General features: G+C 38.2%; 1 protein-coding gene across 5 annotated transcripts in view; it reads left to right on the forward strand.

Moving 5' to 3' along the window:
• The window catches only part of CACNA2D1 (calcium voltage-gated channel auxiliary subunit alpha2delta 1), a 658640-nt gene that overhangs the window by 575664 nt on the left and 61778 nt on the right, over positions 1-21198 (forward strand). For 3 of the 5 annotated variants that reach the window (XM_026648660.2, XM_026648661.2, XM_026648664.2), the window contains 6 exons: positions 4384-4433; positions 8006-8095; positions 12005-12073; positions 14967-15041; positions 15751-15825; positions 19982-20038. In XM_026648660.2, the coding sequence (XP_026504445.1) occupies positions 4384-4433; positions 8006-8095; positions 12005-12073; positions 14967-15041; positions 15751-15825; positions 19982-20038 (416 nt within the window). The remainder of the gene's footprint in view (positions 1-4383; positions 4434-8005; positions 8096-12004; positions 12074-14966; positions 15042-15750; positions 15826-19981; positions 20039-21198) is intronic. The other 2 variants (XM_026648662.2, XM_026648663.2) reach the window with 1 other exon arrangement.

Consider the following 21198-nt stretch of genomic DNA (forward strand, 5'->3'; position numbering starts at 1 on the left):
CTCCATTTAGAAGTCTTTTGCTATTCACAGAACTAAATGAATATTTCTCATTCAGATCTACAGACCAAGGCATAGGTTCACAAAAGGCCTTAGGCAGCTACCAGCAACTCCTTTCCTCTCCTCCAAATGGAGAGGCTGGGACCTCCCGCCACATCGTGAAGTGCCTATGTGCTGATAAGCGAGTCAGCATGGAGGGAGCAGGAATACTGTATTGGGGACAGGGCAGGGGTATGGGGGGCTGAAGCCGCTGGGAATGGGGGAGAAGTTGGAGCCAGGTAGCAGTTAAAATTTCTGCCAATTACATCAATATAAATGTAATTTCTGTCTCAATGAGATCTTTTAGGGAAAGTTTTAACCTTTAATTCCACAGACAGGAATTTATGATTATCTGGAATTGAAACATCTCTACCAGATTTGATGCCTCTGCTAACAACTAGCTAGACATTCTGCCACATTTTCTGTGTGTCTTTGCTTGTTTAGAGGCTCAACTTGAAAAAAATATCCCCAGGAAATCAGAATAGATTGAGATAACTGTTCAAGTTTTTACCTCCAACTCAGTTTACCACAGTTGAAGTCTGAATAAATTCATGTAGTATGCTACCAATTGCTACAATCAGTACCAAAAATCTATTATCATTTTGTTGTCTATTATTCAGCTCAATTCTTTAAATCTGTTGAAGGAAGCTCTGACCTGCACACATTCAGTAACCACTTTAATACCTATTGGTAATTAACACACCTCAGACCTGAATAAATGAGGGTGAGACTTTCCCCAAAAAACATTACCACAAAAATCTCAAAATATTTTGTTTAAAAATTATTATTTGAAATTAAACATTTTGCTTTGATATACTGACATCAAAATTTCTGATTATCAACATGTTCACTATATCAAATGCTGATTTGAAACAAATAGTTTCATTTCAAACATTTTTGTAAAAATCAGAAAATTTTATTGAAACTTGATATTTTGTCAGGAAAATGTTATGATCAACAATTTTTACTTTTCTCTAATAATAGTGTATCATAAATCATATATGTTTTGGAAAGTTCTTGTTTTGGTGGAAGATGAGAAGCTGATATTGAGGACAGATTAGAAAATTAAGGAAAGATGTTTCTAAGAGAAGAGCTTGTCAACATTTGTTGTCCAATGAAATGAACAAAAATTTCAATCTGAAATATTTCACAGTGTTTCCTTTTATTTCCACACAAATAAATCAAAATGAATTAAGAAATAAAGCAAAACAAAAAATTCATTTCTAAAAAAGGAGTGAGATTTTTGTTTTGTTTTTTGTTTTTGTTTTTTAAGTTTGGGGGAGGGTATTTTCTTTTACCCTTTTTCCTAGAAAAATGGTGGAAAAAAGTTTTGTTGCTTTTTTGAGAGAGAGAGAGAAAGAAGAGTAAGATATCTATCCACCATTTTGAACAAAAGAAATCATTTTTTTCAGCTTTGATCGAAACTTTATCAGCCAATGATTTTTATATGACAATCCATATTTTTGCTGAAAATATTATTGTGGTCAAAACCCATCATTTTGTCCAAAAACATTTATTTTTAATTATCTTATCACCATAGACAATCCTAAGTGCTAATTGAAAGAAAGATGTTGTAGATAGCAAGCTGATGCATTATAAATCACATAATGAGATAGCAAGGAGATCATATAATAGTATGAATTTCTAGTTCCAAACTTACAGTAGACTATATGTGGTACATTACACAGTCAAGAACTACTGGGATAAACTGATCTCAGAATCAGAAATAAGGTTACTTTCTGCGTGGTGAGAGAGCTATTAATCTTTACACCCTTGAACTTTTAGACTCCCTTATCCTTTGCCTCCCCCAAATACTTTGTTATTTTTATGTTGCTGGCAATTTGTTTATCATCCGACTGTCTCCTACTCTCCCACTTAAGTAAAAATCTCACCCAACTTTTCTCTTGTTGTATGCCAGTTTAGGTCCAAATGCTGAGAGATAATGGGCACAATTATTATGTGTAATATCATAGCTCCAAGTGCCCTAATTATGCTCCATTGTGCTAAGTGCTTTACAAACACAGAACAAAAAGTCCCCGCCCAAGGAGCTTACAATCTAAGTACAAGATGAGACAACAGATGTATATAGAGAAACTGGTGGAAAGTACAATGAAATAATATTGGTCAGCATGACGGGCTGTGGTCTCGGCACACTAGTGGCCTCACCATTTTCAAGTTTTTTGTAGATATCCTGGCCAACGAGAACTTGAGGGATTTGAAGGAGAGTGAGTTAGTTTTGCAGATGTTTAAGGGGAATTTGTCCCAAGCAGGAGGGTATAGAGTGGGAGCAGGAATGAAGATGATGGTTTAAAAATGTAAACAGTGAATGATAGAGGCTGGCATCCTGGGCCTATCAGAGGCTGGAGTTGACATTTTGATAGTAAGTTAGAGATGATAGACAGTTGAGGACAGGTTGTGAAGGGTCTTGAAAGTGAAAACAAGGCAGCTAATATTTGATGTAGAAGAGAAAGTGGAGACATTCAAAAAGAGTGGTGACAGGGTAGCAGAAGGATCTTTACAGCATCATTCTGAGTGAATATGAGCAGGGCAAGATTACATTTATTAAGGCCTGAAAAAAGGATATTGCAGTCATTGAAATATGAGACAAATGAGAGATTTAGTTGGATAGATGGATAGGAGATGCCGTATTTTAGAGAGCTTATGCGGAAAGAAACTGCAAGTTTTACAGAGAGCTTGTATGTAAGGACCTAAAGAGAGGTCCAATTGGAAATGATGCCCGTAATACAGGCTTGAGTTATATGCAGGCTGATTCTGTGGTCCATAATGATTGAGAAAGGAGGCAGTTGGGAGGGTTTGTGTGGGACGATTAGGAGCTCTCTTTTAGCCATGTTGAGCTTGAGCTGATAGTTAGATATCCACAGGGAGCTGTCGGACAGGTGGAGATTTTAGTTTGGATATAAAGAGTCAGCTCTGGAGGAGAGAGAGAGATAGGTAGATCTGGGAGTCAGCCAGATAAAGCTGATAGTTGAATTTGTGGTTTTGGAGGAGATTACCGAGAGATAAGGTGCAGAGGAATCCATTATATTTGGCTTCAGTGAATAGTGTGCTCGCTCTGCATCCGTCAGAATTTGACCTATCATGTGCAGATAAAATTTCTCAAGAACAGTGGGTATGGCCAGTGGCAGAGGATGTCTGATCAGTAAAAGGAAAAGATGATTAAGAGATGATTAAGAGATTTTTTTTCCCACTGTTGACTTTTAGAGAGATTGGCTGCACTTAGTGATAATAGCAAAAGAATATCAAATGTTCCCCTTGTTTTCCAAGTTGTTTCCCACTCAATTACCTTTTTATGACAATGAATGACCAGTTATTTTTATAGGAGATCTAGGTGTATGTTTACCTCTTGGGGTAGGTGTATGTGTAAACCCCTCTGCTTATTATAGTGTGTATGTCTCTACATTATGACAGTCTAATTCCTTTTGCTATTCATTTAGTACTGACCACCCAGCTTAAGGTGCTGAGTGACCACGTTATAGCTCTATTCAGTTTATAATGTGGTTTATCAAATTGCACATGCAAAGAAACAGGCAGAGGTTTTATTTATTTATTTTTAAATCAGATTGTTAGGAATAATCAAGTGGTGAACAGTGTTAGACCATGTAACTTTAACTTTATTACTGTTACCTTTCTCCACCGTCCCCTGTCCTTCCTATTACTTGTGATTGATAGTCTGTAGTCTGCAGGGATTGTGACTTCTTATAGCTGTATAGTGGGCCCTCGATCATGATTGGGGCCTTTGGCAATGTTATAATGCAAATAAATAACAACAATGCAAATGATAAATGAATGGATGCCACTTCTATTTTGTGAGAGGATACGTCAATGGATGTTTTCATTCTTCTCACACGATAAGCAATGTTTTTATGCTGTGGATGAGTTCACTTCATTGTGAAGGCAAACTAGATTTTAATTGGATTTAAACATGTATCCAGCGTATAATTGTATTGTTGTCACTGCCTTTTAATATACCTCTTTAATATGTTTGTTCTTCAAAATAGCTGTGAGTGCAGGGGGGAAATGTATGAAAATTCCATTTCTTCCTGTGGGAAAAAACAAAGGTTACAAAGCAGCTTGTCACTGCTCAGGAATAACTAGCATGGAGCACATATGGTGATGGCACAACTTACTTGTCCATTCATTGCTCTGAAATCTAATTAAATAATTATGGCTTAGTAGTTCTTTTGTGCAAATGCTTTTAAGAGACTTTCCATAATTATTGGAAGTAAAAGAGAGATGGAAATAGAATGTTTTCTTTCAAGTGATCTCAGATGAAGAGCATGGCATTATAATGTAGCAGCATGTTATTGTTTCCATTATGTATTTTAGGTTACTATTATGAAATTCCTTCCATTGGAGCGATAAGAATAAACACACAGGTACGTCTATAGTGCTTGCAAACGACAAGTACAGTCATAAGTCAAAGAAATGCTGTAGTGATAGTAAACAATTTACAAGAATTACTTTTGGTTTGCCTTATAAGTAAAATGAAATACATCTTTTTTAGGTATAGTTGCAGAGTGAAACAAATTTGAAGGTGTCCACTCATAAACCAATACAGAACATTTGCCCCTCATCAGATCCCCATCTCAGCTCAAGGAATGCAAAAGCTAACTCTAAGTTCTAAAGCTATTGGTTCCAATAGGTGGTATCCTGAGCAAGACCCTTCAATGGAAGAAAGACATACATAGTTGCTAACCTGATGTTTCAACCCCACTATTTGCAACCCCAGTGTTTACAGTTCCAGCCATAAATCCTTATGAACTGGCTCTGTCTGTTGTTAGAACCATGTCAATCAATTGACTCACATCCACAGTTTCTTTAGTGTTAAAAAGGTTTAGAGCTTTTGGTTCTCAAACTTTGTGTTGGAAAAATGTGCGGGATTTGTCTTGTTCCACTCCCCCCATCCTTTTTTTGTGTTGTAGCTATGGAGAGAAGACAGCTTAGTGGCTCCAAATGCAGTTAAACTGTCTGTGCATGCACAGGCACATGACTGCTATAGCCTTAACAGAACATTGTGGAGACTTACTTACAGATGTTACTGTGAGCAGTCAAGTCCTGAATAAAGTGCCTAAATACTTTCTTACCCTCTTCACACAGTTCCCCTAAGTCCCCTCGAAGCTTAAGAGGCTTCAGTCTCAGGCAGTTCAGGGTTGAGAGCACCACCTACGTGTCAAAACTCTCAGCACCATCTGCATTGCCCAGTCTTTTCAAAATGGACCACAAAACTGCCCCTGGAGGTCTTGGTGTCAGTTTCACTGCAGTGTCAAAGTTTTGATGCTTTTGGTGCTTCAGGAAACTAGTCCAGTGCTCAGCTCCACTCTTCATGAAACAATACTCAGCATCACCTATGCATAGGAGCCTAACCAGGCCTGCATCAAAAGTAGCGCACTCAATTAATTATCTGCAGATGATTTCCCCCTGGTTTTCTAGTAGCATCCAGTCAAGACTACTGATGACTCCAGGAGCTACAACAGACAACAACAGACCAGCTCTTCAACTCCTGAAGACAGTGGGAAATATCAACCAATCTGACCATTCACTCATGTTTCCTGCATTTCATCCATACAAACTCTAGACACCAGTAGGTGTCCTTGAATCCTTGGCTCCACAGGACCCCTGATTGTGTTTGAGATGAGGTCCACATTCTACTCCTCCAGTGCATTTGGTGCAGTTATCAGCACTAATCCATCATATCCCATGGGGTATCGGACCATTTTTGGAAGGCCTTAATCCTGCCTCCCCTGTACTGACACTAGCATATATGAATAAGTATGGATGAAGACATTCAAGAGTGCTGCTTGCACACAGAGAATTCAAGGGACCATTCTGAGTCTTGCCTTTTGGGCTTGCATCCATGCTACATGTGTTTACAAAGTGCTTAGAAATCATAATCCCAAACCCACACAGAATGGGGGTACATGTTTTCTTCTATGTGGACAATTATTTAATCAAAGACAAAAAATTGGAAGAGATTCAAGCACCAGTCCCTGGAACCATCAGGTCACCGGAGACACTAGGGTTCAAAATAAAGTATCTAGAGTCCCAGCTTTTTCTTCAGAAGCTATTGGAATACATGGGTGCCCTGCTAGACTTGAAAAGTTCTACCTCAGGATTGTATTTTGGATATTGTAGAATTGATGGGAAATATTTTCCGGGACCAGCTGGAACCAGACCATGCTGTAGATATTGGGTCTGAGGGTGTCCACAGTATTTATAATTGATATACCACACAACTTCAGTGGACCCTGAAATGCCAGTGGTGTCAAGCTACACAAAGACTTTCACATTACTCCTGGATGATGGATGGACTCCAAGCCATGCTCACTTGGGGTAGTTCAGTGAATGTCTGTAATTAGGAAAGGATTTGCAAATTCCTTCCTTCGAATTGTATTAGACAGGTAGGATTAGGAAGCTCACAGAAGGAGGGGTGGGGGTTACATTAAAACCACTTGGCCTGTCCAAGAAGATCATTTGCACGTAAGTTAAATGGCTATAAAGACACCCCTGAATACACCGAGAACCTTCAGAGACCTGGTCTCTCAAAAGATGGTCCTGTTTCAAATTGACAATCAGGCTGCCACATTTTACATCAACTAACAAAGAAAGTCTAGGACCAAATCTCCTGTGTCAGGAAGCCCTGCAGGCTTGAACTGTAGACAGTGCCTTACAAGACATTCCCAATGGTCACTTACTAGGCTGGGAAGGAAAATTATTGGTAGTGTTCCATAGTGAACCCACATAAAGCAGGCCTGGATCTACATATAATATATCTGTTTAATTTATCTATCAGAAGTAGTTCCAATACACCATCTCCCATGGTTTCTGAGTGGACACAGTGGATTGGATTTCTCTCAAAGAGTTCTGTTTGCAGCATCTCTGAACAACAAACAGCTGGTTTTCTGCACAGTACAATAGGAAGCACTGAAATGTCTACTACATCCATTAGTGAGGGAAGCTCATGTATATCTTTCTTCCATTTCCTGTGTTAGCAAATTTCCAGGGCCTAGGAGAAAAGGCAAAAGTGGCTCCTTGTTCCCTCACAAACTGCTGGAGTGTCATCTTCATCTGTATTGTTATTGTTCACATTGTTAGATTTCAAATGAGAAGAAAGTCAATTGTCGTTACTGTTTTTGATTATTTTAGAGGCATCACTGGGTCTTTTCAGTCGTGGTGATCTGTTCTGACATGTAACTTTGGAGAAGGTGCTTATTGGTAATTGCTCTCTGATAATATACATCGGGGTCGGCAACCTCTGGCACGCGGCTCGCCAGGGTAAGCACCCTGGCGGGCTGGGCCAGTTTGTTTACCTGCCGCGTCCGGAGGGTTCAGCCGATCGTGGCTCCCACTGGCTGCAGTTCGCGCTCCAGGCCAATGGGGGTGGCGGGAAGCCCCGGCCAGCACATCCCTCGGCCCGCGCCGCTTCCCGCAGCCACCATTGGCCTGGAGCGGCGAACCGTGGCTAGTGGGAGCCGCGATTGGCCAAACCTGCGGACACGGCAGGTAAACAAACTGGCCCGGCCCACCAGGGTGCTTACCCTGGCGAGCCGTGTGCCAGAGGTTGCTGACCCTTGATATGCATCATAACAAATAACACACCCCATTGTTCCCTCATGCACTTTTGAGGGTTCTGCAATGTTATCATATTACTATTACACCTAAAATTCATTTTTATAGATATATGTTCCAGTGGAGCTGCTGACTCAGAATACCCCTTGTTGAATCTAATGTGATATGTAGCACAAACCCAAGTGTGATCTGCTTTGATGTATAACTTCAGAGAGCAATGAATATAAGTTTTTTTCTATTATATTGCTGGTGTTGAAATCATGCCCTTATACTAATTTCACTTTATTTTTTGTCATATGTTTTGGTTTTTTTCCTGGCACTGTTTTTGAATGTTGATTTGATAATGTCTTGCCTCTGATGGGCTTCTTGCTCTTTTTGACAGGAATATTTGGACGTTTTGGGGAGACCGATGGTTTTAGCTGGAGATAAAGCAAAACAAGTCCAGTGGACCAATGTGTATTTGGATGCACTGGTATGAGCTATATTTATGTAGTAAAAAGAAAAATATCTTTTTAGTATAGAGCATTTTGAAGTGTACATGCTTATAAGTTTAATATATCCATTGCTTTTAAATCCTAAGAACCTTACAGTACTCAGATGAAATGCATAACTTAAGTCAACACTTTTATGAACTACATAAAGCAGAGTATTTTATATATATGGAAAAACATTTATAAAATGAAGAGTTCTCCCATTTCTGTCCACCACCTACAAAAGACTCAAATTTCTCCATCCCAAAATGTAACATTTCTGAGTTGTCATAAAGCAGCTCTCTGAACTGCTATTATACCACTGGACATTTTCTGTCCTTGCTATCTTAGCTGGACATTTTCTGCCTTTGCTATCTTTATCATTTTCGTCTAGTATAATGACGTGGATAGACATGTGATTTATTCCAGAAATACCTCCCACACACAGATCTCTCAATGCAGCTCACGGCTAGACATAAAACAAACAAATGAAAAATATTGTTTTCCAATTATGGGCCTCTGCACAGCAGAGACCATCACTTGTGTTAAATTGTCTGGAGACCTTGTTCTGTGAAAAAAATGCACAGTTGGGAAAATAAACTGAAAACCAGCCAACTCATTTTCACATGGCATGTGAACAGGATTTGTACTCTGGAGGTACATGGTTATTGCAATTGCCCACTGTCTCAGCCAACTGCTTGTTTAGTTGACTATTGTATGTGATGGAGGAAACAACCAAAAGGGCATAATCCAGCACTTTCCACGCTGCTAGTTTATCATTTGGGTCTTTTAAAACAAACATATGCAGGAAACTGTGAAAAGCTAAGTATTATTAGCAGCAGTCAGGACTTCTGAAGTAGATAAACTTGCTGTACATACTTCTAATCATGCAGAAATTACTGTAAAATGATCATCTGAAATCACATATTTATCCAAGTTCACATGGTCATCTAGAGTCATGTCAAAATCCACTTCTTCCTGCCTGCATTTCCTTAAAATATCTAATTTTTTATCAGTCCATCATGGAACAGTGCGTGACATAGAGGAAACAACGTTGTGTCATTGCAGTTTTAATAGCCAGAAGTTCATTGACCACATTCTCTTGGTTGCTGTTGAGGTACTTACTGGAAATGTAAAGGATGTTATGAGGAAAGTTCATATGTTCTGTACATATCCTGTTCTAAAGTCAAAGCTAAATTTGTAACATGGGTGTCAGAGGAGATCTGGTTAATTAAACAAAAAGAACAGGGATAGCTGCAAATAACCATTACATTGGTTTATGTTTTCAGTGGGTTACAAAAAGCTTTCATTCTAAGCCTTTACTCAATGTCTTTGCCCACATATGTAAACAAGCAAACATTCTCTGTATAAATATACTTAAGTAAAGATGGACCCAAGTTGCAAAATTCAGATCAAGGCTAGTGTCTGCGGCTCAGTGCTTAGAAAATAAAGTGCCGAATCTAACCACACTGGTAACTCCCAACCCACTGATCTGGTAAGTAAGCGAGCTGCCCTCTGTAGGAATCGCGATCTAACATGGCAGAAAACTATGAGTTAGGGAATCCCCTTAACGCCTCCTGAAAATCCCCACAGAGTTGAATAAAGTATGGACATGCTGGGTTGAGGACGTAGACCCAGATCTCAAGCCTTCTAATAGTTTGAGTCTGTTCTAGTGGAGGGTCTTAGTTCAGCCCATTGCAGAGGGTCTCCGTTCTTGAAAGCTGGATCTGGTTCAGGATCAGATTTTGAAACCCCACTCCCAGCGTTTAGGGATGTTCACATTTAGGGGTCTAGTTCAGGCCCATCTCTAATAATAAGGGCACTTGTTATATATGTTTATCATAACATAGCTCCTGGCAGTGGCCTCTATCTCCTCTTACCCCTATCATTTAACATCCATCATTTGGCATCCATCAAGGGGCTGTTCTGGGTTCCATCCTCTCCTCCCTCTAGAGTTTATACTCTCTGTCTGTTTATGACTTCATCCACTCTGAAGGTTTCATATACTGCACCATCTTTATATAGGTAATTCCCAAATTGACCTCTCTAGTCCCTGGACTTTTCTCCTTCTGCTTGGTTTTGTGTGTGTAAATGGAGTGTCTCCAAATAGAACCCCGTATCTTTCCGCCAGATCCTTCTCCACCACATCCCTTCTCTATATTCCCTGACAGTTCCACTGTCTTTCCCTTCACCTGGGCTCACTCCCGCAGTGTGATTTCTATTCCTGCTTTCCCCACATCTAGTCTCCTGCTAAGACTTTCACTGTCACTTCTCCTTCTTTAATATGGCTTAGCTCTGTCTGTCAGTGCCAAGGTATCCAGACTACTAAAATACTTGTCATTTATCCCTTTGACCATTATTATATTTTCCTGTCTGATCTGCTCACATCACTATCCATCCCCACCAATCTGTCCAAAAGTAAGCTCAGGTAAAGAATGGATCAGGGTGAGCATCTGGGGGAAGGACAGCTGGCAAAGGATTTTGGGTGAGCACACCTGAGGAGGAGTGGTTTTGGCTGAATGCAGCTGGGGAACAGTTAGGGTATAATTTTCTATTACTTCTCTCAGACCATATCATCTCTCGTTCTTGAATCTCCACACAGCATTATCACATCACTCATCCTATTCAGGCTCCTTATCCTGAGCCTTGTTACACTACATATTCTGGTACCCACCTTGACCTCAGCTCTCTTTTCCTCCTACTCCCTGTTTTGCTCAGTACCTATCGCATTACTTTCCCCTTCTGTTCCCTTAATTTTTTACTACTCTGCTTTGCTCCATCTTCTGCTCCACTAAATATCCACTCCCACCTCGTTGAAATCCCTCTTTAAAACACATTTCTTCCAGGGATCGCTCTTACCTTCCTCTCCCCCCGATAATCTCTCCATACCCTTCTGTACTCTTATTCTGTGTCTTATCTTGTCATAGTTTGTCTTCTCTATGCCCTAGAAAACTGGCTTTTACCTAATAAATTCTTCATAGAAGTTAGTGTGTCTCGTTACCATGCATGTTGACTATTAATGGCTCTCTGCACTTTGTTAAATCATAAGACTTTTCTCGAAGATAGTTCTCTAGCATCAGTCATCTGCCTGCATTACAGTGATTAGATTCAGGCCATCCAGATATACCCACAGTCTGCTCATGCCTGGATGATACAACCAAAATATCTTCACGTAACGAGTGCTCTGGCTAAATTCTTGGCACTATCACCTTCCAGAAGGTTATATGTGGCAGTTTTTTCCAAGTGTGATTAGTGTACATCATTCCAGATATACTCCCTTTTTAAAGGTATTGCTTTGGGAATGACATTAGGAAACAATGGAGATGCCATAAGTAGCTTAACCTGCTGTTTGATGTTTCTGTATTGATTTGGCTTAATTGTTACTTTCCTTTTTCCTACCCCCCTGATTTAAGGAGTTGGGTTTTTTTCATAACTACTGCTAATTAGAGAATGTGTGAGAGAGAACTAATGTATAGATGTCAATTAAGTCTCATCAACCTACAGTTCTCTTGAGTTGAGATATTATATTCTAATTGTAGAACACCACTCATCTTAAACATTGAGTTATTACCTGTGTGTGGGGGGAGAGGGGGAGCCTTCTTACACACACACCAGTAAATATATTAACACATTTTTTTACCCAGCAATAGAAGCTGGAAAAGTATTAATCAAATAGTTTATTCAAAAAGTATTGCACAATGTATTAAATACACTGTTTGACAATTGATCTTTAATAAAGTTTAAGTTAATTATCCAGTTAATAGCTTTTGGGGATTTTTTAGCAAAACGAAAGCCCAGATTTATATCATGGGTTTAAAAAAGGTAATCACTGATTTTGTCTTAATTTATTTTTGTTTAATATTTGTTATTAATTACAGATTTTTTTTTCATCCCTTATGATTATTTTCTAGGAACTGGGCCTTGTCATTACCGGGACTCTGCCTGTCTTTAATCGAACAGTAGACCAACAAGGGAACAAGGTAAGCTATTACTTAAAGCTGAAAAGTAAGTTTCAGTTACGTTAATAAAACTTGATGTAGCAATCCTTGTGGAAATAGATATTTCTATAAAGAGCTATCTACAGTATATCTGTTTTGTACAACCAGAAACAAATGGTCATATCGAGTTATCTGATAACCACCTGGGAACAAGGAAATGCAAATCACATTGCTTGTTCTGAGTTTCAACATATGATATTACTTGATCTGTCTGCGTGACCTGGTGATAATGAGAATGCATTTGGGGATGAATAATTACATGGGAAATAGGTGATAATAATTCATAGGTTTTTCCAAAAGAGAAGCCTAGAGACATTTATAAAATCTATAGAAGCTATGAAATTTCACGATAATAGGCAATAATTATAATGATGCTTGGACTTCAAATGAACAGCCAGTTTTCTAGGGCATTGCCAGCAAAATTGGGTGAGGAAGAGGAATATCTGTTTTTTTCCCTTCCATTACATGATGAAAATGATTCTGTCTTACTTTATAGAGTGCTTCCTGCTTTTCTCAGAGATGACACATCAGATTGTGTGTAATAAATTATATACAAAACAAAACAACAGTATTTACACTGCAGAATGAAGCATCCAAATTTGTCTGTATACATATACATATCCCTCTTTCACCTTTGTATATCTTTACCTGTCTGTTATGTAGACTATAAGTTCCTCAGGGCATAGACCTGTTTTATATGTATTTTTGTGAAGTGTGTAGCAGAACTGTAGGAGACCTAATTTAAACATTAACATATCGAAAGAGAGATTAGATTTTAATTTACACACATTTGATAGATAGATCGATAGATTGACATCTAATTATTAGATAGGCGTAATTCTATTATTTGGCCCTGTATAGTGTTGAAACCATGTATGTTTTTTGCTGCATCTTGACACTGCTTTGTTTTTTTCTGAATCAGGCCTAGAGTATATTCTGAAGTTGAAAGTAAAAATTCTATATATTTGACATAGCCTCAGTGTTAATCTGGGCTACTTAAACTGTCATCATGTACATTTTATTCAGAGTTGGAAATGAGAAAGCATTTCCATTTTCCATTTTACATTTATCCATTTGTGGACTGAAGTATGCAAAAGCTTATTTTAGCCAAAATACTTTTTTTGATTTAAATTTATCAGAGACCACATAGGCCCAGAAAAAAAAAAAGTATTAGATCGACAATGTTTCTCAAACTAGTTTATGATAAGCTCCTTAACCTCTCCTATTCAGGGTCAAGTTCTTATAATCTTAGTCATGGAATAGTGCCGTACCTCACACTGATCCCATTGAATTCACTGTGTCTGCTTGTAAAGTAAGGTGCTAGTCACTCAGTAAAGTTTCCTGAACTCAGTGGGGTTCTTTGGGGAAATTAAAACCCTATTACGTTTCCTAGGTAGTCTCTGCCGCTTTCCCCAATATGTATTCCAAACCCCTGGAGTGCCCTCCATGACATCCATGGGAATTGGAATGGGTGGAAATGATATTATGGAGATGCATGACTCCTTTTTCCAGATGGGAGAGGGGAGAACTGCACATGAAGCTCTTGTGTTCCCTGACTCTATGGTACACAGTACATTCAGGCTTTGATGTTACTATGCTAAATACAGTGGCTTTTGTGTTGTCTGATTGATCATTACCTTACAGTCAAAAGTATGTACTGATTTTGCATGTCTCAATTTTTGAGTGTCCAGACTGAGACTCCTAGTAGTTTGTGCCTGAAGTTTTCTGAAAATCAGATCTCTTTAGGGGAAAATCACAAGCAGGATTTCAAAATCTTGGCTGAAATACCTAGAAGCCCTCATCAGGACTGGGACTCCATTATGCTGTATACTGTCTAGACCAGGGGTCGGCAACGTCTGGCACGTGGCTTGCCAGGGTAAGCACCCTGGCGGGCCGGGCCAGTTTATTTACCTGCTGACGCGGCAGGTTCGGCCGATCGCGGCCCCCACTGGCCGCAGTTCACTGTCCCGGGCCAATGGGGGCAGCGGGAAGCCGCGGCCAGCACATCCCTCGCCCGCGCCGCTTCTCGCCGCCCCCATTGGCCCGGGACGGCGAACTGCGGCAAGTGGGGGCCGCGATCGGCCGAACCTGCCGTGTCAGCAGGTAAATAAACTGGCTCGGCCCGCCAGGGTGCTTACCCTGGCGAGCCGCGTGCCAAACGTTGCCGACCCCTGGTCTAGACACATAGGAAGACATGATCCAGACATCAAAGAGCATGTTCTACTTGTACCCTCCTTAAAAAAGAAGGGAAACTTGAAAGAAGATTTAATTAATAGTATATATTGTAAAGTATATATTGTAAAAACATGAGAGAAAGTTCGTAAAGACTTTATATGTTGTTACTATGCCATTTAAGTCATAATAATTTTGTGGGCCATATTTATGTTAATGACTTTAATGGAGATGTATTATACGTTTTATACTCCTATTCTGTTGCTTCTTGAAATTGTTACCCATTTATCCATGAAAGCACATTTTTTATATTGGAACCTGCTGTTTTCACTTCAATCTCCACATCCCCTTTTTATTAGCCTTCTGGAATATTTTACTCTGAGGCTGGTGTTAATATTATTCCATTTATTGGCTGGTGTGGAATAAGGTCCTTAAAATCCATGCAGCTGCTCTTTTCTTCCTGTCAGTTAATCAAGCTCATATGAGTGCAGTAGTTGATCTCCACCCTCACATAACTATGCTGCTCTTCATTAAAAGACCAGCTGACTCTCTCTCTAGGTATGTATCACCCCAAAAAAGTTTTAACTAGTACCTGTCATGAAAAAAAAAGATGAAAGCAAAATTAAGATTCAGCTGCTACATGTTTGCATGTGTATTGTCAACATGTTAAAACTGCCACTAACTTTTTGTAATCTTACCCCAGAACCAGTTGATTCTTGGAGTTATGGGAGTTGATGTCTCTTTGGAGGACATAAAAAACCTGACACCACGGTTTACAGTAAGTTGCCCTCTTCCGTTGGTATTAGCTATTTCCCTTTATGCATGAATTCTTTTTACACACTTTCACAGACCATCTAACCGTGGGCTAGATGGGAGTCAGAAGATCACCAGACCTCCTATAACTTATGCTCTCTTTTCCTCTGATCACTTTAGAGAGTGATTGCTTCTTCTGTAGCTAGTATCAGTGCTGCTCCACGAAATGGTGATCAGGATGCAGCTTACTTGCACAATACACCTGTCTTCTGCTGGCATTGAAAGTAGCAGATCTTAAATCCCCTGGGGAGACCACAGAGAGTGCTATCATCCAGATGTTTGGTCTATGTAGTCTTTTTATTACACTGTACACAGTGTACCTTCATTATGAAGTTAGTGACCTTTCCTTCACCTCACATATTAGTTTGTATGATAGCAGGTATAATTTATATCCCATGTGTAGAGCGAGATATTTTAGTAGTTAATTTCTAATAACATTTTTGTGATCATTGAAAACAAAAACCAAAGAAATAAAAGATTTTTTAAAATCGTTCTTATATGGTAGGTGAGACTGATACCTGGTTAACACCCCCCTCCCACACACACACACGTACTTCAGCTTTGCCTTAAACTGTATATTTTCCACATTCTGAATATTATTAAAAGGCCATAACTAAATCTTTTTCATTAGACTAAGCTTAATAACAGTGCACATCATTTCTTTTTTCTTTCAGTTGTGCCCAAATGGTTACTATTTTGCAATTGACCCTAATGGTTATGTTTTACTTCATCCAGATCTTCAACCAAAGGTATGAAAAATCGTCTATTTTATATCACTGTTGCTCTGGAATTATTATCAGACATAAGAGAAGCACACTGTAAGTGCTGATTAAGGTGGTATACACCAATGGTGAATATCTCGATTTGGGGTTTGATCCAAAACCCACTTTTGTCAATAGACCCCCTCTGATTTTACTGGGATTTGGACCTTGATGAAAAATGAAAATCAAACATTCCACTCTTACACCATTATTGTCAAGCATATAATTTGTTACTTTAATAATATAATAATATTAATAATAATGAATAGCTTGTGATAACAGCACTAAAGCTGATTCTGAAGTGTATCTTCTTTTGGGGGGCGGGGAAAGATTGTTACAAGGTGACCTCAGGAATAGAACCCTTAAGAGTTTATTTCTGAAAATGTTTATTTTATTTTATTTATTCTTTGTAGCTACCATAGATTTAGTTTAAAGAAGAACTTTCATACTGAGGAGAACTTTCAAACATACAAATTAAAGACAAATAGCAATATCATTATGCTTGCTTTTTTTCATATTTTTCCTTGCATATTTCCTAATTACTAGAGTTGAGATCTGATTGAGAATTTGTCCAAAGATTATTGACTGCTAGGGTTTGGTTTGGCCCACTATAGAGAGATAGTCAGCTATGTGGAATTTAGATTTAGCTCTAGATCTAATCCAGGATGTAAACTTTCTCAAAGTTTGGAGATGTTCAAATCAAAGGTTTTGGTTTGTACTCATCTCTGCTAATTATGACCCTGATCCTGCAAATATTTACGCACTACATAGCTTTAGTCATGTAAGTAGCCTCATAGACTTTAAATGGACTTTTCACTTTAGTAAAATTATATAGTGTATAATTATTCGTTGAATCAGATTTTTAATTTGTGTTTTAACACGGTTTTGCCCCATCTTAGTCCATCTTCTTGTCTGTTTTAAGAGACACTGTCAGGTGGCCTAATCCAATAGAAATATTTCAATGAGTTTTGTATTACTTTCACTAGAAACATTTTTCAATAAACATTCCTCACACGGTGTCCGCAACACACACACTGCAGCATTGTACAGTGCACAAGAAATTGCAAGTCAAATTAAATAGAAACTAAAGAAATAAATGTAAAAATGACCAGACCAGAAATGTGTGAAAGGAAAAGGGGGGAAATCAACCAGGATAAATAGTGAAAAGCAAATTAGATTTTAGATTTTTCAGCTATTAATATTAAAAGTTGCTATTAACATTATTAGGACAATTTATGTTTAAATATATGGGTGAGATTCTGCAAATGCAGAACTCTCCATGCAGGGGGAAGTGGGAGCTAAAGTGATTCTAGGCCACCTTTATGGCCTTCTCATCCTGGACTGCTCCTCAGTTCCCTGCATAACTTAGCCCTAGGGAACTACCCCCAGGCTATAGGACTGCCTGTAATCTCTGCAGCCTTTCCCTCAATATACCCCTCCCCTACGATGTCACCTATGGCAAGGCTTGCAAGGTCATCCTTGGAAGTCCTCCTTATAGCTGTCTTCCTCAGTTCCTGCACCAGTGGAATCCTACTGCAGATAGAGCCATGGCTTTTAGATCACCTTTAAACATTTCCAGCTTTTTTACTTACCCCGGGGGTAACCAAAGATGGGTGATGATCTTATCTGTGGTTTTCAGTGGTGCATTTTATCCTGCAGGATAGTCATCATTCTAAATTTGTCATCTGAGAAATTTATGTGTGATGTAATAAACACAAAATTTTGAAGTACTTACCAGGTGTAACAGAAAGGGAAACTGATCTTGGAAGGAAAGGTTATAATTTAAACATAATAAACTCTAATGATAACAAGGGGAAGAAATAGAAATGTTGTCTGATAAAATAAAATAGATTTATAAAACTATTGCTTTTCGTCTATGTTTTCTTCATTTTCAAACTGGAATTAGTGTAAAAGTTCCTCTTTAAAAAGGAAAGAAAAGGAAAAGTTGGATTATTGGTTTAATAATTTGCATGCACTTCAGGTTAATGGATAAGTACATTAGGCTTTTGATGAAGTGTAAAGGACTCCCTTAGTCAGCTTTCACTTGATGAATTAACATGTTGAATAGTTTTCAGAGAAATAGTAATTACACTGATGACATATATTAATTGCTCCATTACTGGGTGATTTTGTTTTCATTAAAGGCTATTAGAGGTCGCCTAAGAACAAAATGGTTGGGGCAAGTGTCTATTGTTGTTCGTCGCCTTTTATGCAACTGATATGAGCCCTTTGTTAAAGAGACAAACAAAATGATTCAATGTATTCCTATTATTTGGGGGCCAATCTTGCTAGGTGCTGAGCACTGATGTCATGTTCCATTGATGTCTGCCAGCATCCTGCAGGATCAGATCATTTGTTTGCTAGGGTGCAGGCTTCCAGGTTTTCCCTATGAGTTTAGGCTCTTTTATACATGCATCCTGATGAAATGTTCTTAAGAAGGGAATTAAAAAGTATAAAAAGCAAAGAACCATGATGTATTATATAACCTAGATTTTTATTACCATTCCAGCACTTTAAGAGTAATTTCTTGAACTGCCTTTTAAAATAATATCATATTCACCAAAACTCACTTAATCTCATGACTTTACAATTGGTTTTCTTGGAAACCCTAATTTATTTTCGAATGTGGATTTATTTTCAAAATGTACTTCAGTACCGCAGAGGAGTAGTATGGATTTGTTTTTAATTAAAGGGGGTTCTGAAGTCCAGTGAAGATGAGTAGAGATATCCCCCAAGTACTTCTCCAATGGCTGTTTCAGAATGTTCTTAAAAATGTATTATTTCATAAATGATATATTGTGTTTTATGTCCTCTGCAGAATGTGCAAACTGAGTATTAAGCATGCTTTCATTTGTGTATTATTATTATTAACAGTTGTACAGAGTAGACTTCATTACTGCCAGTTTGTTTGGGGTGGTGCATGCAATTTTCAAACTAAGGTACACTACAAAGACAGATAGGTATAGAATGCCTGATCTTCTCTTAACACACTATATTAATTTTTAGTTGAATTTTGTGATTGCACTTAATATACTAACGAACAACATCTTAACCCTCTTTGCCAGAAATTGTTCAATAGATGTATACCAAAACATACCTACGCATTTATCTTTGAAGAGGTGAGGGTGTGCTGGAGTGTCATTAGTTCCTTCTTTTGAATGCCTTTTGCTTTCCTTCCTAAAATCTGTAACCTGAAAATCAAAACTGGTTCTACATAATTAACATTTTGGAATATTGCCTTACAGTAACAACTCACAAATCAACAACCCCACCATTTACCAAGAACTTGTAAGGTTGTTATTCTGACTTTCTTGAGAAAACACCATCATTTAAGTTACACAATCTACAAAATCATATTTTTAACAAAATACGAGTTCAATTCTAATCTCGTTTATATTAACTTTTAAATGAGTGATGATCAATTAATAAATATTAACTTACACTTTGATGTCAATTTTTATATATATAAGAGAGAGAGATATTAATTGTCATGAGCCAGAATCAGTTATCCCAAGGGATAGATCCAATCAGGGAAGTCGGTGGAGTTATACTGGAATAAACTTCTCTCAACATGTTCAGTCTTAATAGGATACAAATTCTGAAATAGAAAATGGATGAACCCCTGGCTCTACTGTTGATATCAACGTCCTTTCCCCCCACTGTTCATTAAGGTCCTGCTCCAAGCCCTTCTATGAATAAGACTTTCATTGACTTCAGTAGGCTTTGAATAAGGTCCTGTGTACTTTATGCACTTCATACTATATATATGTTGGATTTGTTTTTAAAGAAAAACAAAAGGGAGGTGGTTTGTTTTAGGAGCAAATGTTGTGATGAGTGAGAAGGAATGTGCTTTTCTGTGATCTATTAAAATTCTGGCAGAATGTGCTGGTTATGTAGAGCTCTCTGTTAATTTAATTCACCTGCTTTACCATTGTTTGTTGTTTGTTTGCCCAGCTTGAAACATGCGATGCTAACAGAGAACTCAGAACTCTGAAACTACTTTGTCAAAATGAGCTTAGTCTTGTGATTCCAGGAAAATGCCCATTGGAGAAGAGTAGATCTTGAGGGTAGAGTATAGACCATAAATAATTAACTGTGTGTTAATGGTATAAAGGTATAAATTACTGCTTTTCTGTTACTTCAGCATATTGGTGTGGGCATACCAAAAGTTAATGTGAGAAAAAGGAGACCCAATGCCCAGGTAACTGTGAATGGAGGTGATCATTAGTGCGTTAAAATGCATAGAGTTGCAGATTAGATTTAGAAAGCTTCTGCTCTGCTTATTAGGAGGAACCTAATTAGGGAACTGTTTACTTTGACAAACAGCTTCCAAAGCATGAGGCTTGCATCCTTCTTTGTTAAACAATTATTGACGATGGTACCTGAAGACGTTCCTTTAAATTATGATGCATTACTAATCGCTGCTAATTAGAGCTGTGCTGTAAATATTATTCTTCAGTCTTGGAAATGAATTTGCAGTTTGAAAAAAGAGACTACTTGTGCTAGATTTGTTTTCATAAACCTGAAAGCCAGGGGAAGATTGTGCTTCGTTCTTTGTGAAATTATTGCCAAGTCTTATTGCACAGTATGTGCTGTATCATAACACCCTCGTGGAATTTTGGTGATTTGTGTAGCTTTCTATGTGGAAGTCTCAAAGTGGTGCATATGTTATCTGTCACTCAGAGCGGGTTTCTGTGATCAACCAGCATAACTACATCTATGGTTAGAAGCCATCTCACTAAGCATGGAAAGAAAATAAGTGACAGGTCATGCAATTTGAATTATGATAAAAGTCCTTGCGTACAAAACACTTATTGAAAACAGTGAAATATAAAAAGAATGGTTTAACTATATAAATAGCAATGCAAAAAATTAAATACAGTATATAACATTAATATGCTACTCATATGGGAGTCCATCTTAGGGTGTTACATAATTTAGTATATGAAGTTAGCAGCTTATTTAAAGAAGACAAAGATTAATTGATTAGCACTGAAACAGTGTGAAATCCTGACTCCATTCAAGTCCGTGACTAACTCCCATATACTTCAACAGGGCCATGATTTTACCCATGATTCTGAACTTAGCCTGATCATGGGTTAGCTTAATGTATATAAAAGAATCTGACAGTCCACATCTTCAGATTTTACCCTTTCAGTCTAGGTAAAACCTAGACTCTTGTAGTTCAAAGTAAGGAAGAGAGATGCCATATTCTAAGAATATGTAAGGATATAGGCCTGCTCCCAAGATCCTTTCAAAGAACACAATAATGACTCTTTAATGAACTTATGTTTATGTTGCTGCACCAGTTCTTTCTTTCTTTCTTTCTTTCTTTCTTTCTTTCTTTCTTTCTTTCTTTCT

This window comes from Terrapene carolina, unplaced genomic scaffold, assembly GCF_002925995.2.
Source record: "Terrapene carolina triunguis isolate 2854851 unplaced genomic scaffold, T_m_triunguis-2.0 Scaffold68, whole genome shotgun sequence".
NCBI classification, from domain to species: Eukaryota; Metazoa; Chordata; order Testudines; family Emydidae; genus Terrapene; species Terrapene triunguis.